The 21,163-nt window shown below is 41.4% G+C and overlaps 1 protein-coding gene across 1 annotated transcript in view; it reads right to left on the bottom strand.

The window, feature by feature from the left end:
- DGKQ (diacylglycerol kinase theta) overlaps positions 1-20,017 on the bottom strand; it is a 278,163-nt gene extending 258,146 nt beyond the window's left edge. The window contains exon 1 of the mRNA XM_089670873.1: positions 19,377-20,017. Within this exon, the coding sequence (XP_089526999.1) occupies positions 19,377-19,665 (289 nt within the window). The 5' untranslated portion in view covers positions 19,666-20,017. The remainder of the gene's footprint in view (positions 1-19,376) is intronic.
- Between the last annotated feature and the right edge of the window lie 1,146 nt (positions 20,018-21,163).

The raw sequence follows: 21,163 nt of genomic DNA, 5'->3' as shown, positions 1-21,163 counted from the left end.
ATATCTATGCTAGGCATTACAACTTCTAAGATTGTTACAGGTATAAGAAGAGGACTTATCGGAGAGGATCTATAGGCATGGAGCTTAAGGATTGCTAGGCTTCAATTGAGGCTCGTATAGTTGGTGTTGTTTTACTAGCGGGAATCCTTTGCCACGAGCTCGCTAGTAGAATGGCGCTTAAAACTGTAGTAGAGGCTAGAGTTTTTTCAGTGTCACCCCATTTTCTATCATCTTCCACTATAAACCAATGTTTGAGTTGGTCTACTAATGATGCTTTGTGATAGTCCCTAATGTCAACAAATCCCATTCCTCCTATTCTTTTGTGTTTGATTAATATATTATGTGAGCATCTAGGTGTCATATTTCCCCAGAATTATTTTTTAAGCATAGGTTGTAGTTTTGTTAAATATGAAGATTTAATTGGGATTGGAATTTATCTAAATAGATATAAAATCTGTGGCAATATGAACATTTTAAATGCGGCCAGTCTGCCAGACCAGGATAGTTCATGTTTAGCCATTTAATTAAGGTGGGTTTGAATTTCTGGAATGAATTTAGAATAATTGAGAGTTCCTAGACCAGAGGTTTTGTTTGTCAACAATATTCCAAGATAGAGAATGGCTTCATTTTTCCAGATGTAGGGAAATTTATTTTGGAGGTGCATTTTTAGAATGTGATCTACACCCAGATTTAGGATATTAGATTTGGATGCATTTATTTTATAATCTGAAATATTACTGAATTGTATGAGTTTGTTGAATTGCTGCTAAAGAAGTTACTTTAGGATTAGTTAGCATTAAAATGATGTCATCCGCAAAGAGCGTTATTTTGTGGTGGTCTTTACCTATATAGAAGCCGTGTATATCTGGATTGCTTCTTATAGTTTCAGCAAGAGGTTCAATTGATAGGTTAAAAATTAGTGGCGACAATGGGCATCCTTGCCTGGTACCATTCGTAATAAAGAATAGTTTGGATAGCATGTTATATGCATAGACTTGGGCAGAAGGATTTGAGTAAAGTGCTGAAATAGCATTAATAATTGTTCCTGAAAATCCAAATTTATGCAGTACTTGAAACATGTATGTCCAGTATATCCTATCAAAAGTCTTTTCGGTGTCCAGAGCAAGAAATAAGGAATTTGAGTCAGCGTAATGAATTCTGTTGATTAGTCTCCGGGTTGTCAGATGTTTGTCTACCTTTAGTAAAGCCTAACTGATCATGCTTGATCAAATCTGGGAGTATATTGGCCAGTCTGCACGCTATAATTTTAGCGTAAATCTTAATATCAGTATTTAATAAAGAAATAGGCCTGAATTTTGGGGATTTGGGGATTGTTACAATTAATACTTGTAGCATTTCAGAAGGTAATGAGGCGGAAGGAAAACGCATCAGTGTATAGTTGGTTTAGATGAGGTATTTTTTAAAATTTTATAGCATTCACTGGAAAATCCATCTGGTCCCGGACTTTTGCCATTGGGTAGTTTTTCTATTGTTCTGTATATTGTAATAGGACTTTAAGATACTTGTGATTTTGAAAGAGTGGGTAAGCAAATGTATGATAAAAATGCTTGTATGTTTTTTATCGAAGGTTGGATAGTGAATTTGTCTTGATTTAGGTTATAAAGCGAATCGTAGTAACTAGCAAACTAATTTGCTATTTCTTGAGGATTATTGATTTAAGTTTTATCTTTTGGGTTGATAAGATACGGTATTTTAGTTCTAGTATGCAGGGATTTAATTTTATTTGCTAGGTATTTCTCTGCTTTGATTCCATTAGAGTAGTAGTTGAGTTTTATTCTTTGCATACGTCTATCAAATTGGTACATTAGTAAGGAGCGTAATTCATTGCCTAGTCTGGAGAGTGTATTTGAGGTGGTGTGATCGACTTGAGCTTTATTTTGCGTTTCTAGTTTGCAAATATCCAGTAGTAAGTCAGTAAGAGGTTTCTTTGCTTTTTAGCTTTAGTGCACATTTTTAAAATTATACCACATATATATGCTTAGTAAGCGCACCAAAGGGTGCCAGAGTTTGATACAGATTGCAAATTTATATGGAAGAACTCCTTAAGATGTTTTTCCAAGTATCAAGTTATTGTTGGGGATATTTATAATGGACAAATTTATGAGCCAGAGGTTGTATGGTTTCAATAAGTGGTTATCCAAAATAGTAATTGAAATCGGCGCGTGGTTTGACCACGTTATATTGCCTATGGTTGATGTGGTAACATTTTTCAGTAGCCATTTATCTACTAATAGAAGGTCAATTTTTGAATAAGATTGGTGTCTAAGAGAAAGAGAGGTGTAATCTCTTTCACCTTCATGTTGACACCTCCAAATGTCATTGACATCTTAGTTTATTAGAATACACTAAGGGTTGGGGTAATCTTTTTAGATTTTGTTGAGTCAAGGTTTCTGTCAACTAGGAGGTTGAAGTCACCACATAGTACAAGGGAACCAGAACAATTTTTGGATATTAGTTTGAAGAGCTTGGTAAAGTATCTTTTTTGATGAATAGTAGGTGCATATGAATTTACAATAGTGTAATCTGAATTATCTATAGTACTTATAAAAATCAAGTCCCGGCCTTCAGGGTCTGAGATTTTTAAGAAGCACAAAGTTTAGTGTATCTCTAATAGCAGTCAGTACTCTTTTTTTCCCAGAGGCATTGGCAGTATATACATGTGGAAACTTTTTGTGTGAGCATTTAGGAGGGGCCGAATCTACGAAAGGAGTCTCTTGAACACAGAGTATATCACATTTATCTTTAAATGCCTGTTTCCAAATGTTTGTACGTTTGGCCAGATGATTCAAGCCAATGACATGTGTATTTTTAATTTTTTGTGCTACAAACAAAAAAAACCCGACAATTTTGGAAAAAAATAAACAAACTATATTATCGACTTTTTGCTATTAATCATGTCGAGTAAAAAACAAAAATGTTAAAAATCAAATTGTCATAAATTTCATCATAAATGTGTGCTGTGTGTGTTTCACTGTGAGCATACTGCTTTGTCTGGCTCTCCTATGCAGAGCCAGACAAAGCAGTGTGCAGGAGCTGACAGAAGAGAGATCTTTATTGTTTACATAACCTTTATGACCTTCTCTCCCCCATTCGGAAATCCTCGGAGATCGCCAGGGAATCATCAGTCGGGACCCGGAGATTGGCAGCCAATGCCACGGATGGCGGCGTGCACAGGTCCCCAGCCTGAAACTGCAAAATCACGTATATATACACATGTGATTTTGCGCACCCGTGCCACCCTGTAGCAGTATTTCTGCTATAGGGCAGCGCAGAAGCGGTTACAGCATTGCCTATGGAAAATATTGAAGTGTTTTTTGCGGTTTAATTTTAATGCTTGACATATTGGGTATCTATTTACTCTGGGCAACTTCATCTTTTATATTTTATCAAAAACTTTCTTGTATGCCCTAAAATTAGCTTTAGTGTATTTTTTGCATTTCATAAACTGTTGCACCAATATCACAATATAATAAAATGAAACTACCACTATCTTATTTTCTAGGGTTGTTTGCTTTCAGAAAATGCATAACATTTCAGAATTTTAAGTAAACTTCAGGCCTAAAATTATTTTTTATTCTTCTAAACAAAGAATGAGAAAAAAAAAATAGAAAACATGGCTCCAGGACTCAGGTGGTTAAAGTACAAGTTCAACTTTTGACCAAAAATAATAAATGCACATTTTTTTGCAGGTAAAAAAAAAAATGTGCATTTATTATTTTTGGTTGCAAGAGCCTGTAAAGCATTGCACCAGTGATCAGAAGATGTCTGGTGCCATGCAGGTCTCCTGAAGAACAGGTGGACCATGTAACATGTTCCCAAAGGCTAACTTATCCTTTAAGGACTCCAGCTGGCATATGTAAAAAACGGATATAAAAATGGAAGGAAAACTGATGTATAAACGGAATCCATTTTTTTCTTTGGAATACTGTGACTGAATGGATGATGCCTGTGTGAGAGGACCCTTACTATTCAGGCCCTTGTCTGTCTCCTACAGACCATCCTCTCACAAATGCTTGGTCCATACCATTAGCAGTCCCTTGCTGCTCTGGCTCCCACCTGTCTCTCCTAGGTGCAGCCCTCCTGACTCCTGGAAGGATACCGCCTCTGTCTGCTGGGATGGAGCCCAGAACCATAGTCAGGTCTCCTCTAAAAGCCCAGCACACACCTGTTCGATTAGTGTGCTGTTTATTCACAAAACATGAACCCAAGACTGAAGATTTCTTCCCTCCCAGATCTCAATGAAATCTCCAGGCCCCAAACCAGGTTTTACCAACCAATGAGGAAACAAGCCCCCTGGAGCCCCTCAATCTGCCTGGATGAGAATGCTGGGTCATAAGCTCTATTTACACCGTGGTAGGGCACAGCACTGCCACAATATATGTTAACTTTTATATCAGGGGCTGTTTTAATATATAAAAAGGAAAAAGAAATAGGATATCCTTCCCCAAAAACGTATTAGATGTGCAGGCCTCATAGGCTATCTCATGACAGGATTAGCATAGATGGACAGGGAGCATGCACATATAAAGGGATGCTTGCTCATTTAGATAGTAGCCTCTAGTCTTTTCTTCTACACAGTACATTTCCTTCTGTGAATGTTTTTACATACTTCACTGAAAGCATATGCTGCAGTATCAAAAGGATTCTTGGGCCATTGACACTGAATTAATAAATCATATCTATACAGCACAACACTTATTCTTTACTTTCATCATAACTTGCATTAGGGCTTATGAAATGCAGCATAAAATAGATGCGTACACTTCTACCTGCGAGACCAGCAGTCCCAGCTGGTGCGTAACTCTGCTTATAGGACCGCACGGACGGAATGTGTTGTATGCAGGTAAACAACCGTAAAGGCAGGTACTTGACTCTGCATACGGGTGTGATTTCCTGAACAAGGAAATTTCAAGTTAGGAAATTCACTTCTGTTTAAACAAAAAAAGTACCAGTACTTACAGGTGAATACCTGTGTACAGCGTATTCTGCCTATACAATCCTACGGGGACACTTAGACCAGAGGGACTCTGGAGTGCCACAGAGGTGTAACTTATGCTGACCACACATTTGCATGCATTTATTATGCCTGTGAGCATGAGCTCTTAAAAGTGTATGTATAACCAAAATATGTTTTTTTGGGGTTTTTTTTTTTTAAAGGATTTGTATTTAGGTTTGGAGCAGGGAAGGGTTAAAACACCTGCCAGTTGTCTGTGTACTATTGGGGAAATTTCACTTTCTAATCTCACAGAAGCAACAAGAAATTAGAGAAAATTTCCCAAAGTGAGGGGAATTCCCCTCTTCTAAAATTCAATTTTTCATACCCATAAGCAAAGTAGATTTAAAAGAAACATGTACAGAGGATGCATAGGAAACTAATACTGGTCCATTGCCACCATGCTGATCCAATGGCTTCTGAACAATTGAAGTCATTGACTTGAGGCAGATGTGCAAAGCAATGGCATTTCTCTCAAAATAAGTTTCCTTTGAAACAAACTATAATGTTAAAACTAAAAAAATATTTGTGTGCCATCCAGTTAAAGGCACACTATACACTAGAAACAAAGATGCTAGCTATACAGAAAAACAGAATGCAAATCAATTTTGGGAAATGACTCATAATTAAGACATACTGTATGTAAGACATTCAAGTAAGGCAATGTACATAGAAAGGACAGTGTGCAAGTTGTAAAACGCCAAAGCAACCAGAGGTGACCTCTTCACTGGCCTTTCTACAGTAAGGATAAATCTAAGGGATGATTATTGGTTAACCAAATATATTTTTGCCCTGATTCTGCACTTTGCATTGCTTACTGGGCAAACCTGAACATTCTTCAAAGTCATATTGGCTACAACAAGGAGTTTAAACAACAAGCTACAGTTAGGTCCATATATATTTGGACACAGTTTTTATACTTTTGGCTCTGTATGCCACCAGAATAAATTAAAACGAAACAATCCAAATGAATTTGAAGTGCAGACTTTCAGCTTTAATTCAAGGTGTTCAACATAAATATTAAGTACAAGGAACTGCAACCATTTTTATACACAGTCCCTCCATTTTAAGGGGCTCAAATGTAATTGGACAAATTAATATCATAAATAAAATGTTCATTTTAAATATTTTGTTGAGAATCTTTTACTGGCAATGACTGCCTGAAGTCTGGAACATATGGACATTACCAAAGACTGGGTTTCTTTTCCTTTCTGATGCTTTGCCAGGCTCTAACTGCAGCTGCCTTCAGTTCTTTGTGGGTCTTTCTGCCTTTAGTTTTGCCTTCAGCAAGTGAAATGCATGCTCAATTGGGTTGAGATCAGGTGATTGACTCGGCCATAACAGAATATTTCACTTCTTTTCCTTCAAAAGCTCCTGGGTTGCTTTTGCAGTGTGTTTTGGATCATTGTCCATCTGTACTGTGAAGCGCCGTCCAATCAACTTTGCTGCATTTGGCTGAATCTGGGCTGACAGTATCTCTCTAAACACTACAGAATTAATTTGGCTGCTTCTGTCACATGATCAATAAACACTAATGACCCAGTGCGACTGGAAGCCATGCATGCCCATGCCATCACACTGCCTCCACCATGTTTTATAGATGACGTTTTGGGCTTTGGATCATGAACTGTTCCAAGCCTTCTCCACACTTTTTTCTTCCCGCCATTCTGGTACAGATTAATCTTAGTTTCATCCATCCAAAGAATGCTTTTCCAGAACTGGTCTGGCTTTTTTAGATGTTTTTTGGCAAAGTCTAATCTGGCTTTTCTATTCTTCAGGCTTATCAATGTTTTGCACCTTGTGGTGTGTATTTGTTCTCGTGAAGTCTTCTCGATTGTAGACTTTGACAATGATACGCCCACCTCCTGTAGAGTGTCCTTCACTTTTCTGGATGTGGTTAATGGGTTTTTCTTTACCATAGACAGGATCCTGCATCCATCACTGTTGTCTTCCATGGACGTCCACACCTTTTTATGTTGCTGAGCTCACCAGTGTGTAGTTCTTTACTCAGAATGTACCAAACTGTTGATTTGGCCACTCCTACTTATCTCTCTGATGGATTTGTTTCATTTTTGAAGCCTTATAATGGCCCGTTTCACTTGTAAGGACAGCTCCTTTGAACGCATGATGTAGGTTCACAGCACTAGATTCCAAATGCAAATACCACACTCCAGACCTTTTACCTGCTTAATTGATGAAGAAAAGGAGTAGCCCACACCTGGTCATGAAACAGCTTTAGATTAAATTGTCCAATTACTTTTGTTCCCATGAAAAAGGGGAGATAGCTACTCTTAAGAGCTGTAATTCCTAAACCCTTCCTGGAATTTGGATGTATTTACCCTCAAATTAAACCCGATAGTGTGCACTTTCAGCCCATATCCTTTATAAAACTATAGCTTGAATATGTTTTGATGAATACCTGAAAAAAACTAAAAATTGTGCCTGTGTCCAAATATATATGGACCTAACTGTATACAAGGCAGAAAACAGCAATAATCATTAAACGTCAATTCAAATGCATGTTTTACAGATATAACTAATAAATTGTAAGCAGTCTGCCACAAGTTACAGTGCTTAGCAAACACGTTTTGCACACAGCATTACTTAATCATACTGTAAGTACCCATTCATGTCTTAATGACTTGAACCGCGTTTCCAGAAGTGCTTCATTACTCTACACCAGAGGTAGGCAAACTTAAGGAGGTGGAGATCTACCTTAACAACATGGGAGAAGTCAGAGATTACTGGGCACGGTGTTCCCTGCTCACACCCGATTCATACCTCTAATTGTCGTACTACTGTGTCATAATCACGTGCATTGCATGGCAATCACAAGTTTAAATCAGGTGATGAGGTGGCAACATAATGCCTCCTCACCACCCGTCAAACACATTGGGGTCACTTTGCAGAGGAGCAGCAGTACCTACTGCACCTGTGACTGAGCCCTTAGTTGTAATCAGCAGTGTCACCCTAAGAGCTTGTTTACATGTAAAGTGTGTGTGTGTGTGTGGGGGGGGGGGGGCGTAAATGTGCAAGCAAAAATGCATGCGATTGGGTGTTCTTTGCAAAGTGAAGCTTTACTCATTTACCAAGCTCTGAAGCAACTGCATTTGCAGTGCAATTCATATTTGCCTTTAGTAAATCAACCCCATATTACCAACCATTTTTTAGAATCTAAAAAATAGGTTTTTGTTTGGTTTTTTTACTCACTTCTCGTACATAGGGACGTCTCAAAGCAGTGCCAAAAACACAGAGGGGTGGGAAAACAGGAGCCAAAAACAGTCAACAGGTCCAAAGGACAGGGGAAAAGCAATCACCCAACAATAAACATCCTTCCCATGGTCGAAAATAAGAAGAGGCTGTGCTTGTCAATGAAAGAAAGAAAGAAACTTAAGGTGATATTAAAGGTCTGTTTGGTATTAAAAAAAATACATATTATACTTACCTGCTCTGAGCAATGGTTCTGCACAGAGCTGACCCAATCAACCTCTTTGCAGATCCCCCACCAGTGCTCCTGGCCCCTCCCTCCTGCCTACTGCCTCTATAGCAAGCGGCTTGCTATTGTGGCTCCCAACCACTGCTATTCGTGGCCATTCAGAAGCGGAGCGTGGCTCAGCCCCGCCCCCTCTCCTCAATGGCTCACTGGCTGTGATTGACTGTAGCAGGAGCCAATGGCTACCACTGCTGTCTCAAGCCAATGAGGGAGAGACCTGGAGAGCTAAGGCTCTCATCCACATCACTGGATTGAGATGGGGCTCAGGTGAATTGTTTTTTGCTTCACTTTTGCTACAGATTTGATAAACACCTCAGTAATTTTGTGTACCACCATCATATCCCTTTGCAGTGTCTGAATGCCACATACACTAAATGGGCACTTAACACCCACCTACACTGTCCTCTCAAAAATCCCCACAGGAATATGTAACGTCTAGGTAAACTGTTCCTCCATGCTCCCAGTGCCAAAGGCAAGTGACTCAAGTAGGTAAATGCTCCTACTAGGGAGTTCTGCAGAGAATTGAGGGTATCACTACCACAGTGCACAGCTGTTTCCAGATTTGGCCATGACAGGCAGAGTGCTGCAAGGATCTCCATCTGATGATGTACGGGTAATATTCATATACCTGTACCAAGCCTAACCAATTTATAAAACAGACCCATATTCTGAATTTAGGTCTACTTTGAAATTAAATCCAAACCATTTGCTAAAGCTACCTTTGTGTTGCCCTATGCCCAAGCAAGAAACTACAGATTTGTTTGACCTTTCCTCTTAGCTGGCAACCATGTTTTAAACATTAATTACAAGCCAAAGTCATCTCTCTTAAATGAAAAGCTTGCGCAGTGCTGGACTAAACACTCTATGCCCATAGCAGGTTATGTTTAAAGAATGGTCTATTAGAAGCCTGTTAAAGTGAATATTTATTTAATTGAGATACGATGCTATACAGCAGAATAACATAGAAGCAGCGGTCTGCCAATTTGCTCACCCATGGTGGATGAGTAATTAATTACAATATGCACAACATTTGGAGAGCTTCTTACAATCTGTGCCTGCAGTTTTCCGGCATAAAGCAAAATCAACTCCAATGCTATTGAGATAATAATTAGACTCTTACAATCATTGTAAATCAAACATGAATACAGTAAATGAAACAACTGTGCACACTACAGCAAATTCCATTCAAAGAAAAAGCAATGATTAGAATTTAAAATGTTGTAATAATGGATTCCAGGTAAAAAGCTTAATATACAGCAGGAATACAAATATGTTGTTTTACCAACCACAGGCTACGGAATTACAGGGATGTGTAATTCATATTGCCTGACGCCCGGGACAGGCTGTTTCAGGCGCCGGGCAGGTGGTTTTGGTTTTATTTAACCCTGCTGCGGGTAAGCACCAGGGCAGTATGTCACCTACACTTGGGTAGACTTTTGATGGAAAGGGATGGGCCTCTAGCGGACCAACGAATAGCCAATGGAGGGGGCATAGTTTGTGCACAGAGTTTGTCCGTAGGCGGAGTGCACAGGGTCAGGTACATGGATCTAGCAAGAGGTGGGACAGCTGCTGCTAGAACAGCCAGAGGATGATGAGGGCAGAGACACCAGGGATCCCAGGAAGAGAGGAGAGTTGGGGGGTGCTTTGTGTAGCGGGATATTTCATTATTGTCACACAGTATATCATGCCTTTATTATAGGACCCTGACTGGGCTGTATACTGGCCTCTGCTGTGATAGTAGTATGACAGGACAGCATGTGTGTGTGAGCTTTATAATAATACATAGAACTGAGGCTGCACTCGCTGCTGGGTTTATCAGGATCACTATAATTATTAGTATTGTCATTATATGACATCACTTTTTGCATGAAAAGTGTGCTAACTACATACAGATATCTTTTATTACCCATAGCAACCTACAGTACATGGCTGAGGAGGAGATAACTTGAAGTGGTTGCTATTATCAACACAAGATTATCTTGCAGCACCCTTTTAATGTAGCACCTATGTATTAATCTACAGTAGTTGTGTACTGACTGTCAAGATCATCATATGACATCCCTGTGTGTATACATCGTACCAATACACCACACAGATCCTGATCTCTGTACACTGAAGGTGGAAAAAGCTTTGTTACTGTAAGTCTTTAATATAATATGCATAACACTCTGTTACTGTATTGTCTCTAGTTGAGACAAAACTGTATATACACTATAATAGTACAGGGGGGTCCTAAAAAAAAAAAAAAAATTGAAAAATTGAAACATAAAAAAAAAATTGTACAAAATTTTTTTATATATATATATATATATATATATATATATATATATATATATATATATATATATATATATATATATATATATATAGATATATAGTAAAAAGATTAAAAAAAAAAAACCTACTGACACTAGTGCCAGAACTATCAGGGTCGCAAAGGTCACGCTTCTCCGCAAATGGTCTCTGGTGTTCCGCCACCATGGAGGAATTGCAGGAAGAGGGCCAGCTGTGGGACTGTAATAAAGGGTTCCACAATGGTAGAAAAGGGACCCAGGATCAGTGGGAAGGGCCCCAACGGGGACTCCTTCATGTTTTCTTGCACAAGGCTGTGAACGTTACAGTTAAGCCTACGATTTGGCTGCTCAGCATGCTCTTATACTGAGAACCCATGTGCTTCCATGAGTGAAAGTAACCTGAAGAAATAAAGTTTTTTTTTTCCTCATTGGGGCCAATGTCTCATTTACTCGCTCAGCAGATGCCCTTCTGCTGAGTGTTAAGAGAACCAGACACTCCAATTTTGTTAATGAGCATCCAATCGGTGCTCGTTACACTGCAAGGTCTCTCTGCTCCCTGCTAGTCTCCTGATGTTTTCGTTAAAATTATCTTTTTTTTTTTGGACAAGTAGATTGGGAACACGATTTATTCCCTTGGACAAATAGTTTTTAAAAAAAAAAAAAAGTCCACACTCCTGAATTATGTGCAGCCAGTCTTGTGAATCACACACCACCACAGGCCTAAGTCCCCTTTCACACAGGCTTACCAATCGAGTTCGCCTGTCCATTTTTCAGGCGGACCCAATCAGACCCCCATTGCCTTCTATGGAGCAGCGGATGTAAATGGACAGGTGTCTGTTTACACCTGCCTGCATCTGATCCGCTGAAGACAGATAGATGGGGATTAGTTCACAATTCGTCTAGAGTAGGGCTTGACAAATTTGCTTTGAATCTAGGAGCCAGCTACAAAAAAAAAAAAGTTAGGAGCCAAATTTCTGTACCCTATATTTTCTATATGCAATGCTTTAAAAGACTCCTATAGGTCATCAGTTTGGCGATATGGAGGAGGTCTGGTGCTAGAATTATTGCCCTCATTCCGTTATGCGGAAATGTGTATTGCAATCAACATTTTCATGCAGAGGCGCATGTTTGTATGCGCTGATGTAGGGGTGGGGGATTTTATGTCCTTGGGTGTAACTTAAATTTCATACAATTAAGAAAAAAAAATTTTTTTACTTAGCTTTTTTTTTTCCAAATCATATAGTGAACACAAAGTCCCCACATGATGATTTTTTTGGTGACAGGTTCGCTTTACTGACACATGCAGGGTTTAAAAGACCATGGATGTCTCTCCTGTACTCAACTGAATCTAATGCAGTGCAGATCGCATCTTACATTCTTTCCTGGTCATGCTGGCCAGCGAAACCGTCAACGGGGACCCGGAACTGATGTCATACACATTTCTACCAAATCAGAAACAAGAGGAGAGTGGATGTGTGTGGAAGCAATCGGGCAGCAGCGGAGCTTCCACCTGACAAGTGAGGCCTTTAGCGGGGCTAAGGCTCCATGCACAGTAGCGTTTTTTTTAGCTAACAAAACACTTTAAAAAACCGCTGGAATGAAAACACTGGTAATAGCATTTTGTAGTAGCGTTCAGAAGCATTTGAGCTTTTGCATTTTTACAGTACATAGAGGAAAAAAATTAAAAAGTGGTTCAGAAAATTCTAGCAGCATTTAGCGTTTTTTTTCTGCTGGAAAAATGCTCCAAAAAAACTCTACAAAAACAATTTTTTTTCCTTCTCCTAGACGCTAAAGCTTAGAAAATGCTAATAGTATAAAGTAGTGTGCATGGACACATAAGATAACACTATTTAGTTTCCAGGAGCAAAACAATATGCTGACAATAGCTTCTAAGAGCTTAAAAAACCGCTAGTGTGCACGGAGCCTAAATGTAGAACAAAGACTACCTGTTCAGCGCCCAAAAATGCATGTCCCAGGCATTGGCCAATACAGATTGTGCATCCCCGCAACAGTGAATGGGCTGACAAAAGACCAGTTGCAAGGATGCAATTTCCAGTTGCCATGGAGACCTGGTGCCTGGGATTTGTCAAGCCCTGGTCTACTGGATCAGATGACAAATGAACAGGCGATCGGTTTACATCCGACTGCTCCACAGAGGATAGCGGCCTGTGTCCATGTCCGCTCTGCATAGGCAGACATGGACCTGTCATCCGCCTGCTCAGTGAACAGATACCCTACTGTATCCTACTGGAGTTCGAGCGTATGAATTTACGCTGGCTGAAGTTGGCAACAAAAAAAATGTTTCTAACCCTGCATTTAGACACATTTACATGCATATGGTATTTAGAATAGTTTGTGTATAAACTATTGGCTAGAATATCCATGTGTGCTATCCATTAGAATAAATGCATTTGTGCAGAACAAAACAAAAAACACTACTCTGGGAAAGCGTGCCTGGACCATTTTTTTTCCCCCACCACTGAACACTGCACAAAAACGCCTGTATGCAAATGAACATATTAGATAAAATGCATTAGGAGGTGTAAAAAAAAAAAAAAAAAAAAAAAAAAAAAAAGGAAAAAACACACCAAATGTCCCTGAATGTAGATATTTTTTTACAAATGTGTGTATGAGGCCATATCTTGTAGCAGGAAAGGTGACACCAGCATTTCTTCTTTCAGCTTTGCAACTCCATGTCCCTTACTTTTGCTTTCTGATTGGACAAATTACCCTCATTACAATAGAGCTGGTTTATTTTCTTATGAGCAAACGGACACCAGAGACTAAAGCAGGCCATACATGGGTCGAATTCCGAACGATTTTTCGATCAAAAACATCGTTCGTTCTGTAATCCGATGTTGCCACTAATGATTTCAAAAATCGGTCGAATTTCACAAATTTTCCAGCATGTCCAATAAACTAAATGTAGAGCAAGCATGAAAATCGCCCATTGCCTAACAGAGCAAAAACGGGCCAATTATTCTTAGGTCCGACTTTCGAAGGAAAAAACGTTCGGCAATCGACCCATGTATGGCCGCCTAAATCTAGCCATATATGACTCAAATATCAAGCACTCTGTTGGTGGCCCTGTCAGCGCCACCCAGCTTGACAAAGTTGATTTAAAAACTGACTGCCGAGTGGAAAATTATCAGCCGAAGAGTGACTGTTTCCTATCAGATGCAGTCACTGCTTGGATTTTCAGACAGCCACGGGTGCTGTGGCTGTCTGAATACATGTACGATACCCTATGTTTATATGTCTATACCGCTGTACTTAGACTGCAGGTGAGCTGAAGCCAACGTTGAATAATACCTACAATATTCATATTACCATTAAAACATTAAAATTACAATTTAAGAATTACAATTTAAAACACATGAATTATAATAAAATGATCCTCAATATGGGAATAAATATAAAGACACGCAAGTCTTCCTCTAGTGGTAAAGCTACTAATTAAGTGCAGACTCCTCCATCCATGCTGTTTAGTGTGGTAGGTTAATTGGCTCCCATCTAAACTGTTCCTAGTATGTGTTTTATACGCATGTGAGAAAGGAACCTTAGATTGTAAGCTCTTTGGAGGACAGGGACTGATGTGAATGTACAGTATGCACTGCATAAATTGCCAGAGCTATATAAACAGTTGTAATAAATAAATGTAATTAAAAGTGCTGAGCTATTGCAACTAATAGGTTCTTTGTATTCACTTTCTAACCCACGCTAGAAAAATGGCAGCTTGAATGTAGCTGCAGAGGACAAAGCCATGACATATCATATCTAAAAGGAAGACAGCACACGATGTAATAGCAATCATCCTTACCAGCAGAGAGGATAAACTATATGTACCTGACATCAGCACCAAGTGTTAATTGTATTGAATCAGTCAACAGATAAGAGTAATCTGATCACCTCTGTACCCAGAATACCAGATTTAAGCAATACCTTTATTACACTGCTTCACTGATATGGCTGCTTGCAAAACAAACATAACTGGCGGTGAAAATGACCTGTGGAGCTCATTGTAACAGGCTTGCAGTACCAACAATCGGGGCATGACAGCTATAAACCTGCAAGATTCCAATCACCCGGCTAGACAGAGGAAACAGGTGTTTAATAGATTATATTACACGTTTATCCACACAACCAGCAAAAAAGAATAGCCAGCTATGCTGCCAAGGTAGCTAGAAAATGGACTGGAGATCCATTAAGGATTTTCTATTGTAGATGCGTTCTTTCGTGCCAGAAAACAGATCTCAGCATCATTTATTGAAAAAGGAAGAGCTGCCTTGCATGCAAAGAGCGATACTGCATTGGGCTGAGAATGGAAATTAGCATTTAAAAGCTTTAGCTGGTTAGCATTGACCCACATTTGGACTTGTTGCCTGTACATCATCATTGGCAGGATGACCATGTATCCTAAGATGCTCCGTTTCTGTGTGCCAAAATGCCCTTTTCCTGTTCACCTACAGTCTATCATACAAGGACAATGTGCCATTGAAATGCATTTCTAGTTGTTCAGTCTTCCTCCAGAATCACCTCTTATGCTTAGACTTTAAATGGTAAAGAGTGATTTTGAGTATATCTATAATTTTAAATTGCATTTACCCCCTTAAGAAAATGCCAGCCAATATTTTTACTTATTTTGTCTATGAGGAAATAAATCCTTTTCATTTCCAAAGTGAAATCATCATAAGGATGACCAAGGGCTTCACTCTGCCAGGATCCAAGAAGGCACCCTACATCATTTCCTTCAGATGCAAGGCATCCCATTGGATACTGGTGCTGTGCCAATTGGCAAAGAGAGGGAGTAATGCTCATAGCCCTCAGCGCAGCAACACCACCACAGGAAGTGACAATGCTGCTGTGAGTTCACTGCAGGCAAAACAACGTGGTCACCCTGCGGGAGAAAGTCCCATGCACTGGCAGGATAACCAGCTATTTATGTACCAAAGACTCTAGCTGATCAAAAAAAAACGGACCCATATATGCCCTGCTTAACAAACACACATATTCACCTTGATGTTACAACTCTCTCCCCCCTCCACCCCAGTTCTTTGCCCGAGAACTGAGTGATTGTGACTACTGATCACTCAGTTCTCTGTCCGCCTGGAGCCAGCGACTGCTCTCCCCCTCCAGAACTCACTGGAGCACTGGGGCAGGGGAGATGGCGGGAGCAGCTGGCTCCGGCTCTCTGCTGTGTGCTGACTGGCTGAGCCGGCCGCTGATCAGTCATCCTGGTGGATCCCGACAATATGGTTTTCGATCCTTCCAGAGCATGGAGTGGCTCTGAGATCAGCTGACAGTGAGCTTAAGCCCGCTGTTGGCCAATTCTGGGTTACAGGAGACGAAAAGAAAGTGCACACCTCCTCACAGGAGCAGTGTGGCCACAAAAAGCTTTGGCCGTACTTCTCTTTTAGGCTTCTTGAGGGCAGGGGTGAATGTGCAGTATATAAAGTGCTGCGTAAATTGCCAATGCTATATAAATAAGCACATTATGGACTATTACATACACTTTTTTTGTAGGATTCTTCTGCCAGCAAGATCCTGTGTGGAGAACGGGATTTTAAATTGGTTCTAAAGGTTTGTTTTGCTTTAAAACAATAAACACACCATATTTGCCTGCTTTGTGCAGTGGGTTTGTACAGAGTAACCCCCCCCCCCCCGCTTCTTTTCCAATATTTTTTATTCAATTATTTAAAAAAAAAAGAAAAACCACATGAAACTGCGGTACATTTGCTGTTAAATCACAAGCAGAAGGGAAAAGGGAGGGGGAAGGTAAATTGAGAGCCCACCCTCCGATATATTCCAACTATAACCAATACAGTGCATATAAACCAGCTGGTCCTACAAAAATCAGCATTATACCCTGGGTGCATGGGTCTGTATAAGTGAGGTCATCCATTTACATAAAAAAGGAAAAATCAATTAATAACATCATTCTGGGTGACTGCCATGTAGAGGGTGAAGTAAAGGTAAAGAGAAAAAAAAAAAAAAAAAAAAAAAAAAAAAAAAAAAGAAGGAGAGCAAGGAAAAGAAAAAAGGAAAAAAAAAAAAGGGGGGGGGGGGAAAGAGAGAAAAGAGCCACAAAGCACCCAGGTGTCTAGGGGGCACGAAGGTATGCAATCCATGGGTTTGGAGGTGTTTGGGGATCTCATCCGAGATGTCAGCGAATAGTGCCATTTCGGCGATTTTGAGGATGTTCTGTCTTTTTACCTTGTACACAAGACTAAATATTCGGATCCAGGATCTTTGGGCAGGACCACCAGACATGGTACATATACCCTACCTGCCCACATCCTCAGAAATACAAAGATGAGGCACTAGGGTAGAGCTTCGCTGGGATGAGGTACCATCTGGATAATACCTTATAGTTCACCTCCACTAGAGTGGTGTTGAGTATTCCCTTGTGCACCATGGTTGACCACTGTGTCCACTCCTCCCCTTCTATAATCTCACCAAGGTTTGATTCCCAAGCCATTTGATAGGATGCTTTGGTATGTTGGCTATTGAACAGAGCATATAACTCTGCTATCCCTCCACAAGGGACCAATCAACTTCTGTACAACCAGCCTGTTGGAAACTTTCCACTTGATCAGAGTCGCTGGCAATAGCTGCCAGTGCTGATTAGTGTATTCTGACAATGTGGGAGTCTCCCTGCTGTCAGAATATGACACAGTGAAAGGATTTCCCCAGCCACCTCGAATGTGTCAGTGGGGGAAATGAGTAATTATTTCTCCCTAAACCTCCTGGTCGAAAAAAAAAAAAAAAATCAATCATCTGTGAGCTGCCTTAGGCTTCATTCTCACGAACTGTAAGTGCCGGTTCACATATATGCAGATTCGATGTGGATCCAATCCTCATGACGTGAAAAACAATTGCTTTCTATGGTGTCTGTTCACATATGTCTGGTGCGGATTCAGTGCAGTTTGAAAAAGAGTCCTGTATGATTTCTGAGCAGTGTGGTCAGGTTCAGGTGCAGATTACAGGCTATTGACTTCTATGGGAACCGCTTCTAAACCACATGTGTGAACAGGATAAAATCCTGACCTAATCCTGTCCCGAACCTGATGTAAACCTGACATGAACTGCTGCACTACTGTATCAATTAGCTGTGAAACCCGAGCTTCAATCTGCACTGCACATGTGTGAGTCAGCTCTCAAAGTGTGTCTGATGTTATTACATGTGTTTTCTAGGAGAAAAGTTCCCGCGTAATGATCAGTAAAACACTTGCGTACAGATGCGTTATAATGCCTAACGACACGTATGTGTACTAAAATTTTTATAATAATTTATTTTCCTGTTATTTTTTAATTAATAAAACAAACGTTTTATTCACCTGCTCAGTGCAGTGGTATTGCAAAGAGCGGCCCCGATCCTCCTTTTCTTGGGTCCCCTGATGGTGATCTTGGCTCCTCCTCTTCATCATGCATCCCCATAGCAAGCAGTTTGCTATGGGGGCACACGGTGTCTGTTCGCTCCTGAACTGTGTGTTTTGAGCTGTGCCCCATAGATACACACACAGCGGAACTTAGCCCCACCCCCGACTTTCTCCTCACTGCATTTGATTGACAGCAGCAGGAGCCAATGGCTCCTATTGCTGCTCAGTCCTGTGTGAAGAGGAAGAGAGGGGAGAAGAGATGGAGTCGTGCACAGCGCTGGATCGGTTCTCTCCTCTCTTCCCCTTCACACAGGGAAGGGGGGGAGGAGAGCAATAGAAAACATTTTTTTTTATCTCAACGCAAGCAGCAAGGGATGCATTGGGGTAAAAACGTTTTTAGCTTTCGAATCACTTTAATTTATGTGCTAACAAAAGTGTACATATACGTTTTTTCATGTAAGCTCATAAATCGCATGTTCTTAGATGCAAATTTTTGGATTCTATGTTACAGATCTGAAAACAGCTCATGTTTATGCACCTGTGTGAATGTCTCCATTGAATGCAGCTGCATCTTAGATTGTAAGCTCTAACACGCAGGGCCCTCGGATTCCTCTTGTACCAAATTGCATTGTAACTGTAACGTCTGCCTTCATTTTGTAAAGCGCTGTGCAAACTGCTGGCGCTATATAAATCCTGTATAATAATAATTCAGATCCGTAATTAAGAAACACTTGTATATGTGTATTTTTACGGTGAAGCCTTAGACATGTGTGATTGGCTAGCTGCGACCGCCGAGCCCGTATACTTCAATGACAGGTTGTCAGCAGCCATGGCGATGCGCACAACCAATGATTACCTGCGATGATTGCTCCTGGACGCACACAGAGTGACAAAACACTTGTGAATGTAGCCGTACGCTGCAATTCCCGCGTTCAGTTGTGCACGTGCGTTTCCAAGCATTTGTAGCACTATGACCTTTAACGTGTTTACTTACAAAAAAAAGCAACATGCTGTACTTTTCTTAAAAAGCACCTGTAAGCTAGTGTCATTGAAAGCCATTTTGCCCGTAAACGCGTTTGTACTGCATTGAGAAGCACTATAGGACATGTGTAATAGGAAAGGCATGCTCTTGGAGGTACGAGGACAAGGTGAGGGGTGTCCCCATCCATCCCTCAATGATGTAGGGGGCTCCTTACCTTCACACTGGAAGCCTGCCAGCCCCCAGATGAAATCCGTGCAGTGGTGACAGAAGGTGGGCTTGGTGAGGGTGACTTTCCTGAAGGTATGTCCAGGGGAGGCAGGGGCTTGTCTCAGCGGCTGGTGCTTGGTGCCAGGTGAGGAAGGACTGTGCTTCTGAGACTGGGGGGGAGTCCTGCTCTTGCCCCCTCCCAGCTTAGGACTGGACGATGGACTGCTGCTGTTGCTTCCTCCGGCACCTCGGTGTCCCAGATTGCCGAACCTGGACCTAGCTCCGTCCGCAGCCATCTCTTCCCTCTCACACAGGCAGACTGAAGGAGAGGAGGAGGGCCCAAGGAAAAGACAAGCAGACGAGGAAACGTGCGAGGGAGAAGAAGACGGGGAGATGTGGGCACAGCGTCTGCCAGGATCACAGCTCACACAGGTAATGGATCCTCGGGGCTTCCCACATTGACTGAGGGACCGGAGCAGCCATACAATATCCCCCGCTGACTGCACACACACGGCAGGAAAAGGAACACAGCTATACGAAGAGACAGCCCAAGACGAGCCGTGTGTGTCTATGTGTGTGTGTGCTCTGGGCTGACCTCGCTGTGGGCTGTGATTGCAAACCCCGCCCCTCCCTCAATGTGCAACACACTCACCACACAACCCCTCACAACTTTCCTCACAGCATGACTACCGGCCTGCACTCCACACCATGAGTGGGGAGGAAAACCGACACGGAAACACTGACCCAATCACATGGCCTTTCCTACAGCACTGTGTAGCCAAACAATTGCCTTTATGTTAGAAAAAGAATGTCAAGGCAAAGGGAAAAATCACGAGAAGTACTTTCTTCTGACAGCAATGGGACAATTTTCTTCCAATTGATATAAAGGATGAAACACCATTCCTCCCACTGAGGCCAACGATTGGAGGCTATTCCTCCCACTGAGGCCAACGATTGGAGGCTGTTCCTCCCACTGAGGCCAACGATTGGAGGCTGTTCCTCCCACTGAGGCCAACGATTGGAGGCTGTTCCTCCCACTGAGGCCAACGATTGGAGGCTGTTCCTCCCACTGAGGCCAACGATTGGAGGCTGTTCCTCCCACTGAGGCCAACGATTGGAGGCTGTTCCTCCCACTGAGGCCAACGATTGAAGACTGTTCCTCCCACTGAGGCCAACGATTGAAGACTGTTCCTCCCACTGATTCCAAGGATTGGAGACTATTCCTCCCACTGAGGCCAACGATTGGAAACTGTTCTCACTGATACCAATGATGGAACACTGTTTCTCCCACTAATATCATTGATGGAATAGTATTCCCCCCACCGATACCAAAGATGGAATGCTACTTCTCCCACTGATACCAATGATGGGGCACTATTCATCCCAATCAAAGCAGTAAAGGGGCGCTATTTCACCCACTGACACCAATGATGGGGCACTATTCCTCCAACTGACACCAATGATGGGGCACTATTCATCTCAATCAAAGCAATAAAGGGGCGCTATTTCACCCACTGACATTAATGATAGGACACTGTTCCTCCCACTGATACCAATGATGGGGCACTGTTCCTCCCACTGATACCAATGATGGGGCACTGTTCCTCCCACTGATACCAATGATGGGGCACTATTCCTCTAACTGATACCAATGATGGGGCACTATTCCTCCAACTGACACCAATGATGGGGCACTATTCATCTCAATCAAAGCAATAAAGGGGCGCTATTTCACCCACTGACACCAATGATGGCGTGCATTCCACCCATTGATACCAATGATGGGGCACTATT

This window comes from Staurois parvus, unplaced genomic scaffold (genome assembly GCF_062004578.1).
Source record: "Staurois parvus isolate SC_StPar_1 unplaced genomic scaffold, SC_StPar_1.0 ptg000096l, whole genome shotgun sequence".
Lineage (NCBI taxonomy): Eukaryota > Metazoa > Chordata > Amphibia > Anura > Ranidae > Staurois > Staurois parvus.
This window is presented reverse-complemented; position numbering and strand designations above follow the sequence as displayed.